Source organism: Phyllostomus hastatus, unplaced genomic scaffold, assembly GCF_019186645.2.
Source record: "Phyllostomus hastatus isolate PE091 unplaced genomic scaffold, TTU_PhHast_1.1 phas_scaffold_501, whole genome shotgun sequence".
Taxonomy (NCBI): domain Eukaryota; kingdom Metazoa; phylum Chordata; class Mammalia; order Chiroptera; family Phyllostomidae; genus Phyllostomus; species Phyllostomus hastatus.
Genome location: NW_025334033.1, coordinates 18,245,953 through 18,268,053, shown reverse-complemented (window position 1 = coordinate 18,268,053; position 22,101 = coordinate 18,245,953). Strand labels below are relative to the sequence as shown.

General features: G+C 39.4%; 1 protein-coding gene across 6 annotated transcripts in view; it reads left to right on the top strand.

Annotated features, from left to right (window-relative positions):
- The window catches only part of MYO5A (myosin VA), a 179,798-nt gene that overhangs the window by 145,410 nt on the left and 12,287 nt on the right, over nt 1-22,101 (top strand). The window contains exons 29-37 of one of the 6 annotated variants that reach the window (XM_045822389.1): nt 864-872; nt 3,142-3,242; nt 5,829-5,906; nt 8,255-8,453; nt 10,254-10,328; nt 10,980-11,073; nt 16,269-16,415; nt 18,836-18,990; nt 20,899-20,988. In XM_045822389.1, coding sequence (XP_045678345.1) covers nt 864-872; nt 3,142-3,242; nt 5,829-5,906; nt 8,255-8,453; nt 10,254-10,328; nt 10,980-11,073; nt 16,269-16,415; nt 18,836-18,990; nt 20,899-20,988 — 948 coding nt within the window. The remainder of the gene's footprint in view (nt 1-863; nt 873-3,141; nt 3,243-5,828; nt 5,907-8,254; nt 8,454-10,253; nt 10,329-10,979; nt 11,074-16,268; nt 16,416-18,835; nt 18,991-20,898; nt 20,989-22,101) is intronic. The other 5 variants (XM_045822390.1, XM_045822392.1, XM_045822391.1 and 2 more) reach the window with 5 other exon arrangements.

The window sequence follows — 22,101 nt, the reverse complement described above, 5'->3', positions numbered from 1 at the left end:
TTAAGAAACAAAGCTTCCTTTGCATGCCAGCTGGAGCAGAGTTCACACTCAGGATTTCTCTCTCTGGTTCCCCTGTTACAAACTGGTATTCTCATAAGAAACTTGAGTAAAAGTTAAGAAAAAGAAAAATGAACCAAAGGGCATAAAACAATCCATCTAACAGAACACATAGTTCTGGGATCACACACTGTCACTTACCCAGCTCACATTTTCCATGTGACAACTAACTGAAGCTTAACCAAGGGTTCTGCTCCCCAAGCTCCCAGCTTACACGTGGCAGCAGCTTGTCCTCTCCTAGGAAAAATGCCCAGGGGGCTATTTGAAACCTTCCAAATACCCCAGGGCTGTTCGTCCCTCTCAGTTTCTACTCATGGAGACATCATTTCACAACTTCTTTGCAGGACAGTGGTAACCCCCAGTGAGCAAGGTGATGATTTGGCCCAGCCAGGTCTGGTTTTTCCACTCCACCTCGTGAGAATTCTGGGAGGCTTTACTTGGACAAATGACCTCCTATCAGGGCATTACTGCAGCTCTCACACACCTAGGGAAAGAATTGCATTCATATTCATTGACAGAGGTTTGTTTTCTCACATACTTAGAAATACTTTACAATTAGAAAAAAATACTAAAAGAATTTCAAGTACTTGTCCCTGAGAATTAAGACAAATATATATTAATGTCCACCTCATGTTAGTTCCATGAATATTAATTTATTGAGTTAGTTTTAGGAGAAACAATTCATGGTGTTTTTTTTTTTACAGTTTATTTGTTAGGATGGGGACTCAATGATATAATTTATTTATGGAACTAAGGGTTTATTGTTTTCTCCTCTTTTTTTGTGCTTGCTGGCTCGTGATTTTCAGGATGACAAGGTAATTATAAAATTTTTAGTAAATACTATTTAATTCTACTTTTAGCTTACAAATATCCCTCAGTGTATGCAATTGATGCTTTCTGGCCCCCTAGTCTACTTTGATATTTACAAATTGGTTTCCTGTTTTGACCCCTTCTTGTTCAGGAAGTCAGTGGGAAAATATGGGTGTAGTATAGTTCTGGCTCACAGAGAGGTCTTCATGACTTCTAATTCACGGTCAACTCCATGACTCACTGTGGAAGTTATGGTAGTCCATCCACAAGCGGGGGAGGCCCTGAACGTGGAGCACACTTAAAAGAACAGGCTCTCCCATGCTCTCACGTCTGTCAGCTGTGGGTTTGTTGGCCAAGGATGAAGAGGAGCCTGAATTGCTGAGCACACCCGGGAAGGGTGGAATTTTCCTACAGGTTGCAACTGTTTCAGGACTTACGGTTTGGGGAGACAGGCTGAGCAGTGAGTCGGGAACTAGTTCCTAATGCTGGCTGCCTGTCTGATCCCATGCTGCCGCCAGCACTTCTTAGCTGAGATAGGCCAGAGAGGGGAAGGACTAGCTACTTACTGTCAGAACAGCAGCATACCAAGAAACCTATCTTTCCTCCGCATCAGTTACTTAGATCAAGTTGTACTTAATTTACTAAAAGTTCAAAACCACGTCCTATAGCTAGGTCCTCAGATATCAGACAATACATGTAGCATTGTAGAACCTGGGCCTTTGAGAGTTACTGCTTAAAACTTAAAAATCTGAGTATGGCCCTTTATCGAGTAGAAAGAATTTATGCCTTTCAGGGAAAAAGAAAAATCTCTGTGTTTAAAATTCAATAAAATATAAAGTTTTGTTAATACCATTTATCAGTTATACTTGGTCTTCTCTAAGAATACATTTATAAACTCACAAAAGAATAGCATTAGGAGAAAAGATTTTTTTTAAAAAAAAAGATGTTTCTTATAAACACCAAAATTTAAAAGCAAGTATTTGTGGGCCTCCAGTTGGCATTAAAGTTATCTTGAAACTGGTCTCTAAGACCCTGGTATTTGAAGTGTATTCTACTAACACCACTTCATGGTGTGATCTGGCTGTAGAGCAAACGTTGACTGAAGGGTCGGATGTAGGCTATTTAGACAAATAGAATGGCCCCTTGGGTTCTAGAGTGTATTCTTTTTTAGGGACTATAGAACAGTGGTTTTTACTGTCTATTTTTGCCATTGTTTATGAGAGATACAGAGTAGCTGAGCAGTAGCAAAATTTTGAAATTCCAGTGGCTGCCAGACAGATGAGACCAAAAAGGAGAAATTAAAAAGGAAGTAAAAATGTTAGCAGAAAAGTTCTTTTTATACAAAGTCATTAGTTATTCTGACCTGCCAGACATTTATTTCAAAAAGCTTATGTACCATGTAATACTGTAACAGAGGAAAAAGAATTGAGTAACAGCAGAAGGGAGATATTTATAAGGAGCTAAATTCTGCCCATTTACATATACATATGTATATATGTATAGATGTGTGCTGAAGCATACATCGAAATGCCGCCTTTTTTGTGCTGAGTTTTTCATGGAAGAATGAGCTTTATATCACATTCTCAGTGTCTTATTAGGGCATTTGCTTTATTATAACTGATCAAAAAGTAGTAGGAAGAATAGCTTTGTCCATTTCACCACTCAGTGTTCTTGTCTGGTTTTTGTTCTAATGCTATTTATGTATTTCAAAGTATTCATATATTTTAAATATATGAAACCTATTTTTTATATATGTATACTGCAGAAGAATAGAGGACAGTGGGGCATAGGCAATCCAGAAAAAGAGGAACCTTCAGTCTTTGAGAGAATCCTTAATGCTCTGCTATGGATGGGGTGAGATTCTGGGATACCACAGCCCTGTAAATAAAGTAACTGATGAGCTGTGTGCATTTTACATCGTGTGTGTGTTGCTGAAAAAAGATATATGTATATATATTCCATTTGCCCTGTTATTGTTCTAATGCTGCATAATTACATATATGCATATATTCTATGTATATGTGTGGAAACATATGTAATATGTATGTAATGTGGGTAATATACACACACACACACATACAATAACCAGACAAATGGTTCCTCTTTTTCTGGACTGCCTATGCCCCACTGTCCTCTATACTTCTGCAATCTGGAGCTGGTGCTCTGGAGGGGCAGAGTTGTGCTGGATGGAACACAGAAACACAAATATGTTGTATGTGATTCAAAGCTTTTGAGCTGATTCTTAATGTGGAAATGTGTCATTTCCCCCTTCAGAATACAATGACAGATTCCACAATACTTTTGGAAGATGTACAGAAAATGAAAGATAAAGGCGAAATAGCACAAGCATACATTGGTTTGAAAGAAACAAACAGGTAAGTTGATCCTGTTTATTCCGTTTTTGTTTAATTGTATTGATCTTTAGTCTTCAAGCCTCTTTTTTTTTTACTGCTGCTGGTGTCAGTATTTATTTTTCACATTTTTTATTGTTCAAGTACAGTTGCAAAGTATTCATTCATTGCTTTAGTAGCTATCTGACCTTCAAAGGGAATCCAATTTTTTCAATATATTCAATGAAAGCTCATAACGTAAGGTAGCATTTTTGATGAGAGGTGTCAGGGAAAAGTTCTTTATATCAAGGGGATATATGTCTGTATCTTTAAGGTTTGAGCTTTGAGAAGAAAACCAAGTTGGTCACTGTTGCACTGTCTTGTATAGTCACATTTATGCATTGTTCAGGCTGGTTATTTGTGAAGGTTTGTAGGGGCAATTGCAGCTTTCAATAATCAAAATTTAATATGAAGAGAAATGACGAAGTACCTGGAATCATATTCGTATTAGCCATATAATTCTAAAAGGGTTCTATAATTTCTAGGGTGGGACCCTGATATTTGAGACCACATTTATGTCATGTTCCCTAAAGTGTTCTAAGAAAATCCTAACTCTGGTTTTATTCCATTTACTCTAAATATGAATGAAATTGCAGGTGGCACTTAGCTCAGTCACTGTACACTCAAGAATCTTAGGTGGGCTGGCTGAGAATGCAGGATTTGAACCATCACTGAATGACTGAACATTCCCAAAGCTTTTTCTGTAGCTGAGGTTATATCACAGAATAAAGCTCATCTCTGGAATTCTGTCAGCCTTCCTCTCACCACCTTCTCAACAGAGCCATAGTGCTGTTGAACTCTGAACTTAAAAGACTACATGCTTAAAAGAATATGGCCAGTGATGATCACAGAGAAAGACAATTCTGGAGATTTTTATTGTTAGTGTACAGTCTGGGTCTCCTGATGCATAGTATCATGATTGGTATATAGAAATACTTCACAAGCTAAATATCTTCTTTTATGGGAAAGGGTGGAGAATGTTTATTAAAGTATTAGGTTAAACTTAAATTTTAATTTATGAATTTAAATGATAAATAACACATTTTATATCTGACACATTTAAGAATGTGTCAGTATAAAAACAGCTAGATTACACTGTATATCCATCAGCTGTTCAATTACCAGATATGTATTGCATGCTTATTTAATGCCAGGCCCTGTGCCACGTGCTGGGAGTAGTCGCAGTCCCCAAGGTAAATGCATTCACAGAGTTTATAGGCTGTTGGGGAAATGGCCAAGAGAATTTGGACTTCATTTCAATGGTAGTGGAAGTAGTTGAAAGATTTTAAGTAGGAGAATAATATAATGAAGTTTGAGTTTTAGAAAGTTAACCCTGGCATTTATCTTAGAGACTAGATTTTAGTAGAACCAAGTTAAAGGTATAAAGACCGGTTAGGAAGCTATGACTGTAATCAAATGATAGATTATGGTGACTTTGACTTGGCTGGCGGCAGTTGGGATTGAAAGAAATGGGACACTTTGAAAGGTACAGAAGAAGATGAGGTCAGTAAGCCTTGTGTTTTATTGGATGTGTCAATGAGGAACAGGGAGTGGTGAAAGGTGACTTTAAAGTGTCTGCTGTAGATACTTTTTGTATGTGGTGATGCCATTTTTGATCCTGGGTCTGGGTGTAGGGAAGTATGGGGTGGAGATGATTGGTAGATTTACAGAAATTAAATTTAAGGAGCTAGGAAGACATCCAAAGAGAGAATCCATTAGGCATCTGAAAACATAGATCCAAAGCAGGAGAGATGCATGGGCTGAAATATAAATAAGTCATGAGCATATAATAATACAATTGAGACCATGCAAATAGATGAACTCTTCAGGGACAGGTGGTAGGTGGAAAATAAAAGAGCGTGCTCTGGAATGTGTTTTATGTAAACATCGTTTCAACAACAGAAGTCTAGGAGGAGGACCAAGAACCTGGGCTCTGGCATCAGATAGTCCTGAGCTCCACTGTGTTCCCGCTGTGTAACCTCCAGGTATCTTACTTCTAAGCCTCTGTGTCTTTCTCTGCACTGTGGCAAATGATAGATATTGGGTTCCTGGGGGAACTAAATGAAAAAATATGTGCAGAAGAATATAGAATAACACTGACACTTAGCAAACACTCAACAATATTTTTATTAATTTATTAATATTAATTTCAAAACTTCACTTTGAAATGGACTGTGAAAGTTGCCTCACGAAGGCGATAGCTGCAGCTCTCTGTATGTGTGTGACTGTCGTGGTTAGTCTCTAATATGGTAAGATCACTCTGCTAGATGGATAAAATGTTAAAAACATAACTTCTTTATCATCTTTTGAATAATTTCTTATTTTGCAGGAAAAATAGCTGTAGATCCTTGATTATTTTTTTTATTTTCTACCCATTTATATGTTACACATTTTTTAAAAAGTTAACCAAAAATATTTTTTGTAATAACATCTTGAAGCTATCTGTATTTAACAAAATCAGTAATATTGACAATAAAATAATGAAATACCATGTGACACTGTTGACCATCATCATCTCATTCCATCCCGTATTCCTTTGTGTTTTGCATTGTTGTTCCTTTTGCATGGAAGATCATCTGTGGATTTCCATGAGCTGAATGAGGATGGAGAGCTGTGGCTGGTTAATGAAGGGTTAAAACAAACCAACAGGTTATATTTGTCTCCTCAAAATGGAATGTTATTAATTTGTTGTTTTTCTTACTAACAGTGGCTTTCCGACTTTAAACTCTATATTTCTTGTACATTAATTGTCTTCCTAGGTAAATTTCAGTAAAATTTAGAGCATTCAGTCAGATACCTTCCTAAAAACCCTCTCTACCTCAGCGATGCTATTAAAGCTGAAAGAGAGTGATGGAGTATAGAAGAGTTACTGCCCATTAAGTGAAAGATGCTATCTGGTGTTCCCTTCAGGCACTAAAACTTGAGAGTATCTCAGAAGGAGTTGGAAGAAAACCAAAACCTTTCAACTAGAGCTCACACTACTGTGGGGAAAAGATTAATACCTATTACTTAGTAGTTCCTTGTTTGGAATAATAGTCAGTCTAATGGTTATGTGCCTATGGTGATATGGCTGCATTCTTATATATTATCAGGTTGGCTAAAAAGTCCACTCAGTTTTTTCTGTAAAATAAAAGACACATTTTTCATTTTCACCAATAACCTTATTGATTTGAATGTTTTTGAGTATGTCGTCTTTCTCCCGCTATTGGCTTCTAGTAAGTAGAGGCCAGGGGTGCTGCTAAAACATCTTTCAATGCATAAGACAGCCCCACAGCAAAGAATTATTTGGCCAAAACAAACCACTTTGGACACGTTCAATCAGTCACAGCACCTTCTCCATACCATGCACAAATCTTTTGCATTTCAATTACATTTTTACCGTTCTTGAAATAATAAAATGTAATATGCCCAACATGTTGCGTATCTTCTTCCATCTTCAATATTACAATGGCTGCACAAAAATTCACCAATTTTTATGTTTTTTTAATGCACGCTGATATGACAACTGTCACAATACAATCTAACAAAATTGTTTTTGAATGAAATTAAAGACAACTAAGCACTATTAGAGCCATCATATGGAAAAAACTAAACAAACTTTTTTGCCAAGCCAGTGTTATCATGCTGCCTAACAGCAGTATTTAGCACATGACTTGGCATTCTGTGTGCTTATATGAAGGTCAGATTTGGGAACAGCAAATCTGGAGGGTTTTCGGCATTGCTTCAGCTCAAAATAATTACCCAGACTCAACATGTTAAATATGTTTAGGGGAAAGCAAATAAAATTGAAATAGCAACATTTTTCTAACACAGACACTCTTCTGCTCTAGTGATATTTGTGTCTTAAGAATGTCATAAAAATAACCATTTTAGTGATCAAGTTGTAAAAAATACTTAATATGCTATTTGTTCAAGGGGCTTCTGCTTATTCTGCTTTGTTCTGTTCTTAAACCATTGTCATTAACTTTGTGGTGTTATTGGTTCAGATATTCTTGAAATTTTATACTCACTAAAATATGTTTAGTCTTCTGTTAACAGTTTGCTTGCAATGGCATCCATACATTTTGCCCAGCAGTTGGTAACCAAGGGGATTAGAGTAAAAGAACATCTTTTCCTTCTTCATGCTAATTAATTTCTAACTGTAACTTTGTTTTGTGTTTAGAAAAGGGGTGAATGTAGAGGTGGGGTGAGGGATGTGAGGTAATGGGGGCATGCTCTTTCTCTCTGCTGCTGTCACTGCCAGTGGTGTGGTCTGCCTACGGGGCAGCTGACGTGTGTGCTTGTGTTCAGAGAAGCAGTGATCCACTTTGTTCGTCCTATATTAATATTTATGGTCTAAAACCATGTCTCTTTAGGATTTAGGTTACTGATATGGAAGTTTATGGGGACAAAGAAGATGACAAATTTAAAATATTTTATATGAAATTTCAGAACTACCTGTCCAGATTTGGGCAAATCTCTATATATTTCAGAGGAGCGCCCCAGCCTTTCTGTTCTTCACAGATAAGAGTAGATAGTAAAAAAATGGGACTCTGGTTGCACCCTCTGCCTGAAATTAGAAATGCTGAAATTCTTAAAGGCATATTTAATTAGACCAGGAGTTTGTAATCTTGCTCTGTAGTGAAGTTATTTTGTGGCAAAGGTACTGTCTTTGCCAACTTAAATGCTTGTTTGTAAATGTAGCCAGCCAGATTAAAGCTATGTCTTTTAATTATTTTACTCATCATTCTGGTGAAGGAATAAAGCTAAAATTCTCCTGCTTCTCAAGGCCTTTGAGAACTTGATACTTGTGGCAGGGTCCACAATTCAGAAAGACACAAATGTGAGCATTCGCATCTGTCTCTGGTCTTGTTTGAGTTTCCTGACCTTGTGTCAGAGGTTACACAGCTGCTTGCATCCTCGCTTTTCCTGCCCTTGAAGTGAGCACGAAGCCTTGCCCCCACCAGGCAGGGACTCTTGTGTCATCTCCCTTCCCTGTCTGTGTGGCTTCTTCACAGGCTCCTGGAATCCCAGCTCCAGTCTCAGAAGAGGAGCCACGAGAACGAGGCCGAAGCCCTCCGTGGGGAGATCCAAAGCCTGAAGGAAGAGAACAACCGGCAGCAGCAGCTGCTGGCCCAGAACCTGCAGCTGCCCCCGGAGGCCCGCATTGAGGCCAGCCTGCAGCATGAGATCACCCGGCTGACCAACGAGAATTTGGTGAGGACAGGGGCCTGGCCCGAGTGCTCCCCAGCAGGCATTGTGGAGCTCTGCAGGGTGCTCCTAGTTTCTTGTCGGGAAAACTCACTGCCCCACACTTGTTACCCTCTTACTCGACAGAGACGGAGCGAGGAAAGTAGGACTCTGTTGGCAGAAATGAACCAGGCATGTGTGCAGGTTGTGTGTCTCACAGAAGGCTCTCTCAGACCTCACTTGGAGGGCCTGAAAGGTATCACCCAACTGTATGCCAGGCTTTTGATATCCATATTTCTATATAAAATCTATATTGTAGTGTCAGCCTGGTTTTGAAAAAAACTACTTAGGACTGGTAGTGTTTTGTCTTTTTTTGTTTTAATTCAGGGTTGTAATGATCTATAATAAATAGTTTGGATTTTCTCTGATGATTTAACAATCTGAATTATCCCTCTGTTACTCCTTTAGTGATCATTTTACATTACAGATAGTTTTTAGTACCATCTGTGTAACTAGCCTTTTATATTAATCAGAAACAAAACCCAAAGGCATTCTTTTCCCAGCCTGTCTGTCCCTGTGAGGCCAGGAGGACAGCATGCTGTGGGGGGCTGCCCTGTGGGGAGGAGAGACAAGGCCAAGGGCAGTGTTTGGACTCTTTCCCAAGTGACTGAAATGTCACTGATTTGTGGGGGAAATTTCTGAATCATGAACTATTTTTGAAATGTCATTTCATTACTCAAGTTTGTTGTTGCTTAAATTTAACTAACAATGCTTAAATGCCTAAGAATTGATAAGCATACTAAATAATATGAAAATGATTGATCGTTGTATAAATTTGCTGCTTACAAATGATTGTCTTCACACACAAGGTGAAACCATGCAGTAGAGACGCTTCTGGGCAGCACATTCCCGAGTTCTTTCACCCAGTCGGTTATGCATTCTCTTGCAGCCTCGTCTGTAGTATTAATTTTCTTGGTGGTTTTCCATAGCTAATACAAAAATAAAGTAAACCCCCAAATTCTAAGCTGGTGGTCTAGTTAATGAGTTTGTCTGAGATTCAGGAAAACCCTTTGTAGGTCAGCTGCTTCTCCTACCTCCCTGACTGCTAGTTCAGGAGAATGGACTCAAACTTAAATACAGGGAATGATGCACTTTTTCAAAATCATTTTAGCTTCTCAGTCTTAATTGTGCATTTCTTTAGGGAGCACTTGAGCAGAATATTATGGCAGCTGTGAACCTAGGCTTCGTTCTTGGAAACACTGCCCTACATAACCCGCCCTCCCATTCACCCCCCAGCACAGAGAGATGGCTTTTCTTCCTCCTCCAGTGAACATGCTTCACAGGCCTCCCCCATGCTGCCTGCGAGGGAAGGAAGGCTCACAGCTTCTTGCCAGCCATCCCACCTTCAAACAAGAGTGCCAGAGTTGCCATTATTCTCACTTCCATTTTAGCTGCACTCCCTACTGTTGGCGCAGCTGCTGGCAGCAAAAAAGTGCAGCAACTGGTGAGAGGGGCTGAGGAGTGAAATCAGAACAGAACAGCCTCACCTGCGGACTGAAGACCACCAGTTTGTTTACCTGCTAAATGGTGGCATCCTGGCTTTGACCTGTTTCCTCTGAGCATGTGAAAATATATGTGTATATGTGTAAAATTGGAATTATCTATACTACAGAGATCAGAGGGCAGTGGCAGGTAACAAATCAGAGGCTTTTGAGTATATACTGTTTCATTAAGTCTTAAAATATTTTAAAATTGATTTCACTGAGAGGTAGTATTCCCTTCAAAGACACAGAGAAAAACAAATATCCATTGTGCCTGTTTTTTCAGTATTTTGAGGAATTACATGCAGATGACCCTAAGAAGTATCAATCATATCGGATTTCACTTTACAAACGGATGATTGTATGTAAATTCAGAATGCTTTTCTGTTGTCTTCTTCGCTCCTTTTAGCTCTCTGTACCTGAGGGGCTGTCTGCTCCTCCCCAGGAGGTCTCTTCAAAAACTTTTTACGAAACCTGTTTCTCTCTACAGCTGTCTTTCAGCCAGTGGTGTGTCACCTCTGTCAGTGTCCTGCGTCCATTGTCATGTTTGGTTTGTTATTAACACCAGGCTTGCAGTGTGATGGAAGTCAGAAGTTAAAAGCCCCTACATAAGTTCAACTGTCCTTAAAACTTTGCACAAAACAGTTTTGCACTCATCAAAATTTATTTTGCCTCTTCCCCTTTAAAAGAAAACATTCCACTGAAGTAAGTAACAGTACATTTTACGGACATTTAATTGTTGCCCACATGGAGTCTACTGGAAAAGACTCTGCAGTGAGCCTGCTGTCCATCACGCTGAAAAGGATTTTACTGCATTATATATTTTAACATTTGGCTTTTGTTGTAGCTGTGTTTCCCATGCCTGCCAGTGTTCGCCAGGTGGTGGCTCCACCGATGAGCTTTTCTGTGAAACTAACAGCACTGTTTCTGTGGTTTTGTGTCTGCTTTCCTCCTGTGCATTTTAGAAGACCTATTTTGACCTTGCTGTTATATTTCTCACTTTTATCTTTAGGATTTGATGGAGCAACTTGAAAAACAAGATAAGACTGTACGGAAACTGAAAAAACAACTGAAAGTTTTTGCCAAAAAAATTGGTGAACTAGAAGGTATTTCAAACATGTTTTATGACAATTGTTGAATCTTGGTTTTATATTACTATACTAATGGCCCAATAGGTTTGCATGTGAATATCAGTGATGGGAACAAAAATGACTTTCAGCAAACCTAGTGTCTGTGAAGTGGGTACTTTCATTGCAAGATGGGGGAAAATGTTCTTGTCATTGTAGTAAACATTTACAAAGTGGGAGAATCCATTCAGCAAAGATCAACAACTATCTTCTATCCGTCAGGCACTGTGCTAGGTCGTGTTGCATAGAGGATAAGAGCATGGGTTCTGGAGCCAAGTCTCTCGGGTTCAGATCCTAACCTTGTGTTATTGGTCATCTGATATTGGGCAGGTTACTGAATCTCTCAATGCCTCACTTTTCCCACCTGTTAAATGAGAATGAGAATGGTCTACCTGATGTGGTTTGTAAAGATAAATGAGTTAACATATGGGATGCATTAGTATAGTTCCTGACACACAGTAAATGCTACATGTAACTTATTATTATCACTGTTTTTCTTAGTATTAAGGATACTAAGATGAGTAAGACAAAGTCTGTATCCTCAGAGAACTTAACCATATAATGCAGATAAAAAGAGAGGTAAATAAGAAAAAGTGAATTATAAAGAAATAAGATTTGTAAAAACATCTCATGATTTATATATGATGATAGGAAAATACCTTGAGAATGAATTAAACATCAGTTGTTATTATATACAAATGAATCTCATCTTGTGCACTACTATGTTTGTTCCTTCAGCAGGTATTTATCTAGGGTCCAGGAATATAGCAGTTAGCAGGCTAAGGCCCAATTTTGCATTTAGTCCAACAACACTCTCACTGTTGGAGAGATTTAGGGGCCCTCTTTGGAAGTGTCTTCAAGTCTATGCAGCCTAGTGTCATTTTGACCAGAACTGATGCTCTGCAGTCTGACTCCCCAATCGTTCTCTCGGTGTCACTCTGACTGATTCTTGCCTGGCTCAAAGAGTGAAGAGTCCCTGACACTAGGAACGTTCACAGTAATTACCATGACTCACTCTGTGTGGTTTTCATTCCCCAACATGCCCGACCTATCATAACTGTTCTTTTTGGTCTTCCTGCTTCTCTTGGTCAAATTCTGTACATCCTTTGGAATCAGAGATGTGTGCTGCATCCTCAAGAGCATCCTTTTCTGATCACCTGGATAGGCCTATGGTTCCGCCCTCTATGTACCACAATTTGACTCACATCTTTTATGGTTTTTCACTGTCATATTTTTAGCAGTTTTTCTGTTTGGATTATTGACTTCTTCAATGGACTGTGAGCTTCCTGAGCTTGGGACCACCTGTTATTTCCCTTTTTTGCAGAGAACCTAGCATAGTATCTGACCTATTGTAATCGTTCCATAAATGGCATCATTGATGTGTACTGTGAAGAGTATAATATTCCCTTGGATATACACGTGCTGAAAGATATATTTAGAAAACAGATTACTTTGCTGTCATATTTTTTATATAATTCTTTAGCATTATGTGCTTCAGATATTACATATCTGAATAATGTTTTAAACCTCCATTCACACACACAGGCTCGATGTCTGTTGGCAAAACTTTAAAAACCTTTATTCAGAGAACTTTTCTGCACTGAACTCTACACTAATTACATCATGAAATGATAATTAGATAGCAGAGTATTTGCTTGAAAAAAACTTGATTTCAAGGGCATCAATTTGTGAGATTATTATTTAAAACTTCTAATGGTTTCACGTGTTATTTTAAGTTTTTACTCAGTTGTAATTGAAGAGATAGATTGGGATATTAGCCACTTTAAGCCAGAATCAATCAGAAATCAATTCGTCTGTTAAATTGTCCTGCCAGCTATTTTCTCAAATGTGTAAGTAGCTCTTGAGAAGGCAATTCATAGATTAAGCAAAAAGGATGTTATAATATTCTAAGAAAAGTTGAGTGAAATGATACATGTCTAAAGAATAAAATGAGGTCTTTATTTGGCTGGCCAGTGGCTGAGAGCAGCCCTCCCCCACCTCCCAAAGTTAGAGAATAAAGGTGACGAGACTCTCCCTGCACTCTTCTCTTCCTGTCGCCTTCTGCTCTGTTATACGGAAAATGCTGGGAACATTTAAAAATCTTATTATATTTTTAAAAATATATACTGTAATATCCTTAAGTTCTTCTGGTTAAAACTAGCAAGACTCTTGCCTCCTATTATGGGCTATGCTTAATTACAGAGATTGTTTTAGAAGCCAATGAAAACTTTTTTTTAAATGCCAACATATATTATTTTAGCAGAAATTACATAGCTAAATGGAGAATGTTTCAAAATTTGATCTGCTTTGGGTTATATTTTAATCCAGGAGTGGGTGTTCCATCTCGATTTTGATGGAGTCAAGGAATTTGGAACTTAAAGAATTCTAGAAATGAGTTAATCATTTTGTAGGAGAAAAAACTGAGGCCCAGAAATTCTAAGCAACGTCCCAGGTCTCAGCCAGTTAGTGACCAAACTGTGAGCAGAACTCAAGCCTCCTGGGGGCTGCTGACCTCTCTCCTTAGTGTCACATTTCCAATAACACCTCTCTCCTTACAGGGATTTTCTTGGCTGTCTCAATTAAGCCTGAGATCAAGATCCTCCTGGTACCAAAGTGAGGAAAAATACATTTAAAAAAATTCTAGTGTCCTTTCCTGTCCAAGACCAAAAAGGTTTAGAAATATTTTCCCTCAACTATAAAGAATCTATGAAATAGAAATAGGGATTGCTTCAGGTCTTTCTGGAAGGGTGTCTGTATTAGATGGAGTATTGAACTGAGTGTCCCCCAAGGTCTCTTGAGTCTTTGAAAACTGGGGCAGCATCCTGGCTTTTCTCTTTCAGACTTGGTATTTAACTGCTGCTGTATAAGGATTGGCATTTTATTTAAATTAGTACAGAGATGACTTGCTAACTGAATCAAAGTTACATCGAGCTAACATCTATATTTTATCCAAGTTTTTTTAAAGACTTAAATTCCTGGGGAGAATTCAAAGGCAGAGAAAGCCCTGGCTGGTATGACTCAGTGGACCAAGCACCAGCCTGTGAACCAAAAGGTCACCAGTTTGATTCCCAGTCAGGGCACATGCCTGGGTTGCAGGCCAGGTCCCCATCTGGGGGTGTGCAAGAGGCAACCAATGGATGTATCTTTCACACATCAATGCTTCTCTCCCTCTCCTTCTTCCTTCCCTTCTCTCTAAAATAAAATCTTTTTTAAAAAGGCAGAGAAAAATTTTAGAAGTATGGCAGATTTTAACTTTGACACTTTTATACAGAACCAAAAATATCTTGGTTAGAGATTTTGCAAAAGGAACGTGACGCTTTCTTTTAAAACATGAAATCTCTTAATAAAAATATTCAGCATATTTCATAAATGCTGAGGTACACAGTTTTTGACATTTTAACATCTCTGAAATCAGGATGTGTCTCACGACTGTTGATGAGTTGCAGCTTAATCAGCAGTGTTTTCCTTCTTTAGTGTTATATAAAATAGTGTTATTTCATAATCAATGGCCCCATAGGTATGATAAAATCAGTAGGTTTAAAGCATTCTCTTTGTGTCATACAGAGCCAAATATGTGCATTTATTGGTAAACTTAATGTGCTGAATCTATTTCCTCCCCATCTGCCCTCTTAGGATTGTGGCTGAGGATGCTATTATTTTGTATTTTACGTGCGGCCACTTTGTGTGGACTTCAAAATCCTGATGCTGTTGTGTTTAAACTGACTCCAGAAATGATATATGTAAACCTGAGTAGTCTAAACCTCGTATCTCTTGTGTGGACACATACAGTTTCCAATTAGCCCTGTGGCTTCCAGATGGCACCAAGCATCTGAAGCACTAGATGCCACAGTGCTGATTTGTCCAGTCACAGGATGATCACCCCTTAGATACCGTAGTGTTGATGGACAGTGGTGATCTTCAGCACTTCAGTCCTGGTGTGTGCGGCTGTGGCAAGAGGTGCACGGGGAGTCACCAGCCTCTCTGCTTCATAAGCAAGAGCACTGACAGGGGCGGGCATTCTCTCTGATAACCTCCTCCTGTGGAACTGGCTTCCGAGAACTAACACAGGGATGGCCTGAGAGAGACAGGAGCAGCACGACTGACACCTTGTGCAGTCGGCAACATTAAACTTTCTAATGCATCTGATCTGCATTTGTTCAGCAAGCCTCTGAACTCCAAATAGATTTCTTAACTGCGCCCTTCCTACAGATAAAACGACCTGCCTACTAGCGTGTCTCCACAAATACCACCATAACTAACTCGTGTGTTCCCATCCCTTCTCTTGCATTCCCCATTCAGTTCTCAGTTTTGAGATGATACTGGAGACTTTTTTTAATCCTTAGCATAATTCTTCTCCAGCAGCTGCTAGTGACAGTAGTGACCACGTTTCACATCTAAAAGGCTGTTCGCCAGTGGTTATGCTTTAACAGTTGCAACACCAAGGCAGGACGTTCAGCACTGTACTAAAAACAAACAAAAGCTGAATAGTGTTTGGGAAATCACATTAATTGGAAGTGGTTTTATCTGCTTGTGAGTTCTTTGGGAATGAGAGACAGCAGGGGGAAGTTAGGTCTTTGCCTTGGGAAGCCTCTGTAAAGAAATAATACATTTCACATCAACTAGTGTGAAGAAACCCTGTCCTACCAGCTATCTTGATGTGGTCTGAACTGATTGCAATGATAGATTTAAAGTAAATGGTCTTTTTCCTTAATGACTAGATTCATAGAACTAAAGGTGAAAGGGAATCTTCTATACTCTTTCTTCCCCCTTGTAGACTATTATGTTTTTCCTTCTGTGATTTAAAGTCTAAATATCTTTAATCATTCATGATTGATAATGATTCATTAAGCAAGAAGTTAAACCGCTTACTTTGGGGACATTTAATCTTATTACACAGTAAATTTCTTATTTAAAAAATGCTTTTAAATCAAGTAAGCTTCTCTGACATTGACATTGAGAGCAGCCGAGCACTAGTGGCCGCCAGTGGCATCACCCCCTGATTTTGCACCTACAGCCAATGTTGGCAGAAAAGGTACTTGAAGACAGGGCAGTGAAGTGGCAAATGCAGCGTGTTTCTGTTGTTACTGAATTTATCATTTAAATTATAAGAATGTGGAACCTTCTCACCTTTTCTACCTGGAAAACATTATCTTCTCATGTTGTTTTTCATGAAGTGGGCCAGATGGAGACCATATCCCCAGGGCAGATCATTGATGAGCCCATCCGTCCAGTCAACATCCCCAGGAAAGAGAAGGATTTCCAAGGAATGCTGGAGTACAAGAAGGAGGATGAGCAAAAGCTTGTTAAAAACCTGATTCTGGGCAAGTATTTTCCTTTTCTTTTTTCTATTCTTTTTTTTTTCTTCCTTAAACAACAGACATTTATTTCTCCCAGTTGTGGAGGTTAGAAAGCCAAGAGCCAGGTACCAATTAGTTTGGCTCCTGGTGAGACCTCTTGCTGGCTTGCAGACAGCCCTTTTTTGGCTGTGTCCATTGATAAACAAGAGAGAAAATGGAGAGAAAGAAAGAGAGGGCAGTATTTTCTGTACAGGACAAGAAAGCTTTCTGGTACACGCGTCAGTGGTGGGAGAGACTAGTCACTAATATTTGAAATATTCAACACCAGTTTCTTTAATCGTCATTACATACTCTGCATTATAGTGCTGCAGAAGTGTCCTGACCACATGGTGTGTCACTGGTCAAAGTGCAGGGACACTCGCCTCAGAGGCAAGTCCCTCTGTGAGGATCCCTTGAGGCCAGGCCTTCTCAGCTCTAGCTGCACGTTAGACTAACCTTGGAAGCTTTTGAAAAGTACTGTTGCATGGTCCCACCACAGACTGGTGGCATCAAAATCTCTAGAGGGAAGAGCCTGGCCACGTCTAATTTTTTAAAAAATCCCTCAAGGGATTCTGATGTGTATCCACAGTTGAATGCCACTGTTCTAGGCCATTTAAGTTCCCGAATTTGTTTTCCCTACTTTCCTAGAAAGTGTATGACTAAATATATCAATAACAACAGTTCAATAATAGGGAAAAAATAACAAAAGAATTAAGGAAAATATTCCAGCAATGGAAGAAGGGGTCTAGACAAATGAAGGGCGTGGGGGAAGCACTTGAGAGCAGCATGAAGCCTCTACGGTTGAGTGCGAGCCCACTGGCTCTGCACGAGTACTTTTCAGACAAGGGTGGGAAATGATTAGGGAGTGTACACAGCCTGAAAGTTGTGAACTGAGAAAGCCGAAAACCTTTCAGCTTTTGCATAGCACTCCTCCCCCAGGTACCAGGGTGACAGCAGTGTGATTGGCAGTTATACCTGATTTAATGTGCCTAAAGTTCCTGGCATTCAACTTAGTACTGTATGTAGGTGCACAGGTGCTTAAGTTTCAACATGATCTTTATTTAGCAAAAATGTGCCCTGGCTGGTGTGGCTCAGTAGATTGAGCACTGCCCTGAGAATCAAAAGGTCACTGGTTCGATTCCCAGTCAGGGCACATGGCTGGGTTGTGGGCCAGATCCCCAGTATGAGGCATATGAGAGGCAACAACATATTGATGTTTCTCTTTTTTAAAACATGTTAAGGAACCACTGTTTTTTAAGCATAAAATTTAAGCAAAGATTCATCAGTTCAATAAATATTTAGTATGCTTTTACTATGTGCCAACCATTTTCTAGGTACTGAGTAACAAGGTAAAGTTCCTATTACATTCCAGTGCGAGAGAAAATAGAGGAAAAGAACAAATATATAATGGGTAAAAGGGATAAAGAGTGAAGGCAGGTGTACTTGTTTATATGGAGTTGTCAGGAAAGGCCTCTCTGATAAGGTGGTCTTTTGACAAAGGCCGAGGAAGTAAGGAGGCAATTCATGCTATCATCTGAGGAAAGAACATCCCAGGCAGAAAATAGTTTGCACGTGGGCGCTGGGGTGGGCATGTGCCTGGCATGCTCAACCCACAGCAAGGAGGCTGATTTCACTGGAGCCCAGGGACCTGGAGAGGGGACAGAGCCATGCACATCACATAGACCACAGCGAGGACTTCATTTTGTAAATGAACGAGGTGAGAACCTACTTGAAAGATTTTCATAACTAGAGCAACATGATCTGACCTCTATTTTCTTACAGAATTACTCTGGTTGCTGTGTGAAAATGTACCGCTGGGGATTAGGGGGTGAATCAGAGAGACCCATTTGGAAGCTTCACTAAAATCCGGGAGAAAATGATGGGGGCCTAGACTCAGGCAGCTAGTAGTTGGATTCTGGGTGTGTTTCATAGGTGTAGCCAACTGGATTTGCTGATGGATTAGATGTGTGAGGAAAAGAGAGGTGTCAAAGATGATGACAAGGTTTATAACCTGAGAAGCTAGTGGGCGGGAACTGCCATTTGCTGAGATGGGGACAACTCCTGCAAGAGCTGATGCCACAGGGAATCAAGTTTGGTTTGGAAGGGCTCAGTTTGATGTGTCTGAATGGAGATGCCAAGAAGGCATTTGCTACAGGAGACTGGAAATCAAGGGAGAAGTCAGGGCAAGAGAGAGAAATCGGGGGGGTCGTCATCGCATAGACAATTAAAATTCACGTGCTCCCTCTCTCAGGCACTTCTCTTACTGAGCCATTAAAATATGCTTTTCTATATGACCCATTTACCCTGAATGATTGACTCTTACATGGGAACTGTGCTTTATTATCTCTAAAAGCATTTCTCGTGACTCTCACAGTTATATGAGATTATTTTCTCTCTTTTTTCAGAGCTGAAGCCACGTGGTGTAGCAGTCAATTTGATTCCAGGGTTACCAGCATATATCCTATTTATGTGTGTTCGACATGCTGACTACCTGAATGACGATCAGAAAGTAAGGTCGTTGCTAACATCGACAATTAACAGCATCAAAAAAGTATTAAAGGTCAGTTCATATTCCACAAAATTCTCTTAATAAATATTACTGACAGACTCTGCACCAAAGTACTTTTCCTTCCATAGCCGAGAGCGAAGGTGCCAGTTCTGAACGCTTTCCAGGCTTAACTGCTGCCGTCCACTGTAGGGGACATTCGTCCTTACAGATTGTCTGCATACCTTCTTTCAGAGCAGGGCTGGGTTGAACAGGAATCAAAATTAATTTGATATGATTGCATTTAATTATGGAATAAATTGTTTCTTCATAGACAAATAGTTTGCTGTAAGGTCTTACTTAAAAATTTAAAATATTTAGTGGAGTCCATTATATGTAGGGAATATGATGCTGTAGTTAAAATAAATATTAAGTTCACTAATATATGGCTCATTCATATAAAAAGATCACCTGATAAAATATTAAAAATTTTTCTAACTTTTTTCCCATTTTTTCCAATTTGCCCATAATTTTCCTTTTAACCTGAAATGCCTGATTCCACGTGAGAAACAACACACAGGTGCTAACCTGAAAGAGAAGACTTGGAGAAAGCAGCAAACTTATGTAATAGAGCAGAAAGTCCTACATAATACCTCAGTAATCACCAGGACACGTTGCATAATCCTCCTCCTGACTCTCTAGAAAAACAGTGAATATTCTTAGTTTTAACTCAGATGTTTATGTGAGGAGCTAAGAGAATGTGTTCCAGGTACTTTGCTTTCTGATTATCTGACTTAAGGAGACCTTTTAGGATGGAGATAAGTGGATAGGTAACATGCCCAGTAGGCTCTCAAACCTAAGGTGGCTCTCATGAAATATTTTTTATAGTGGTAAAATCTACATAACAAAAAAGTGTACCACTCAACCATTTTCAGCGTACAGCTCTGTGGCGTTAAGTACATTCATTTTGTTGTGCACCCATGAAACACACACCCCCTAACCCAGCACATGGTCATGAACTTTAGACAAATGCCAGCTCTCAGTCCCTATTGCTAAGGTATTCTATGCAGTTACACTGTGTGGTGGTTACTGAAGCATGGAGTTTCGGAAGATTTAACAGTAAAAACAATTGATGAATGTCTTCTGAGTATAACTCATTTCATTTTTGGTCTTGATGCTATGTTGTCCTTAGATACACAGCTTTACTACTTGAGTCAACTCTGACAGAGACAACAAAACCAAATCATAAGGTTTTCTCCCTCTCATCTTAATGCAAGAAGGCTTTTATCTAATTTAACTAATTATTGTACCAAATTGTTTAAAGATTGAAGAGAGGGTATTAGAACATAACACCCTTTGACACCATTTCAGATTGCTGTGCATTTGTCTCACACCCTTGTTTGAGTTGAAGTACATCTGTCTCCCGTTCCTGTGTCGGGTTAGCAGTGGGCTTTTGTGAGATGGCCGCAGTCCTGATGAAGAGCCAGGCAGCGTCTTCCCCCGGCGACTGCCCTGCTCAGGACTTCCTTCGGCCCTTGCCAATTCACTGCTGAGCAGCTGTATCTTATATCATTGACAAGATTTTTAACCTAACCCGGGTTTCAGTGCTTCCCAATCTTTGTGATTCTCTTTTGTGCTTTTAGCCCTTTGATTCCCCTCAGTAACCCTGAGGGAAGTAAGTTTGGGTAAGCTCTGGCTTAGAGAATTTTTTTCTGCTAAGCTGACATCTGCAATGAATCACTGGGAGTCATTTTCTCATGGCAGAAAAACAACAGATACGAAGCAAAGTGAAAACCAACCAATGAACACAGTGGTTGAAATTCTCTAGCAATGATGTAAGACTTTACAACTGCAATGTGATTTATTTTTATAATTGTTTATAATGGTAACTGAAAGAAATGGGACTTCTGGTGTCTGTACAGTTATTTTCAGGTTTTTATTTCCCTAAAGAAAAAACACATTTAAGCTTATTCTCTCTTTCAGAAAAGAGGTGATGATTTTGAAACTGTTTCCTTCTGGCTCTCTAACACTTGCCGATTTTTGCACTGTTTGAAGCAGTACAGCGGAGAAGAGGTGAGAAAATCCTGATTACAAAACCAGCATACTAAAAAAAGAAAAAAGAAAAAAAAAACCAGCATGCTGTACTTTCTCTGCTATTTTTAAGGAAAACGTTTAACTATTTGTTAATTTAGAAACCTGAATTCAGAAGTGCCTTGGAAATTCATAGCTTTGTTTGATATTTATTACTTACAGAGCTAGTTTCTTACTTCTGAGAGCTGGTATTGTGAAAAACACAGTAGATATATAATGAGTATTGATCAATGAATAGTTGCAAAAATGAATTTTTTGTCAATAGGTGGGCTATTCAAGGACTGTTTTTAAAATTTAACTAATTTCAGCTTGCTATAATGCATTAAAGGTGATAAGTTAAGACATGCCCAAAAATCTGTTCAGCTTTTGTTTGTGGTGTTGTGTTCATCAGTTGTTTGACAGACTCTAATTTTTCAAAACTTTCATATATTAATAACTTAGTAAGAGCTGCTTAGTAGGTATCAGACAGTACTTACCACACATTACGTTATTTAATTCTTACTACATTTCTATGAGTTAGGGATTGTAACCCAGTTTCCCAGATGAGGAAATGGAAGCTCGGTGAAGTTCATCTGTTTGCCCAAGTCCTCTCAGCCACAAGGAGCAGAGCTGGGATTCTGGGCTCGGCCGCCTCTGAGAGACTCTGCCCCCAGCCACTGCTCTCCATGCCTCCCCATCTTGTGCCAGGAGAGTAGACAGAGAAGCTGAGCAGTAGCACTTTCTGAGCACCCGGACAGAGGCTGCGGGCAGAGGCCTGTCCTAGCAAATAATGGGAAATACAAATATGAACAAGATATGGCCCCTGAGAAGATGGGACTGACGGGTCAGAGTCCCCCAGACGGGTCCTGAACTGTTTTGTCGTTCCGCTTCTAGACCATGTTGAGTGGTTAAATAGGTTGTAGGGAGGCAGATGCTTGACTGTGGGCAGAATCCACCAAGGCTGTTGCCTTTGTCAGGCAATATGTGAAAAGGTCCCTCTTGTACAGTTGGCTTTCCAGTCTAACAAGTAGTACCGAAAGAAAAAAATCATGTATGGATACCATGAAAGGCAAATCTTTCTTTATGTCCCAGTCTCTGTAGAAATTGACTTATTTT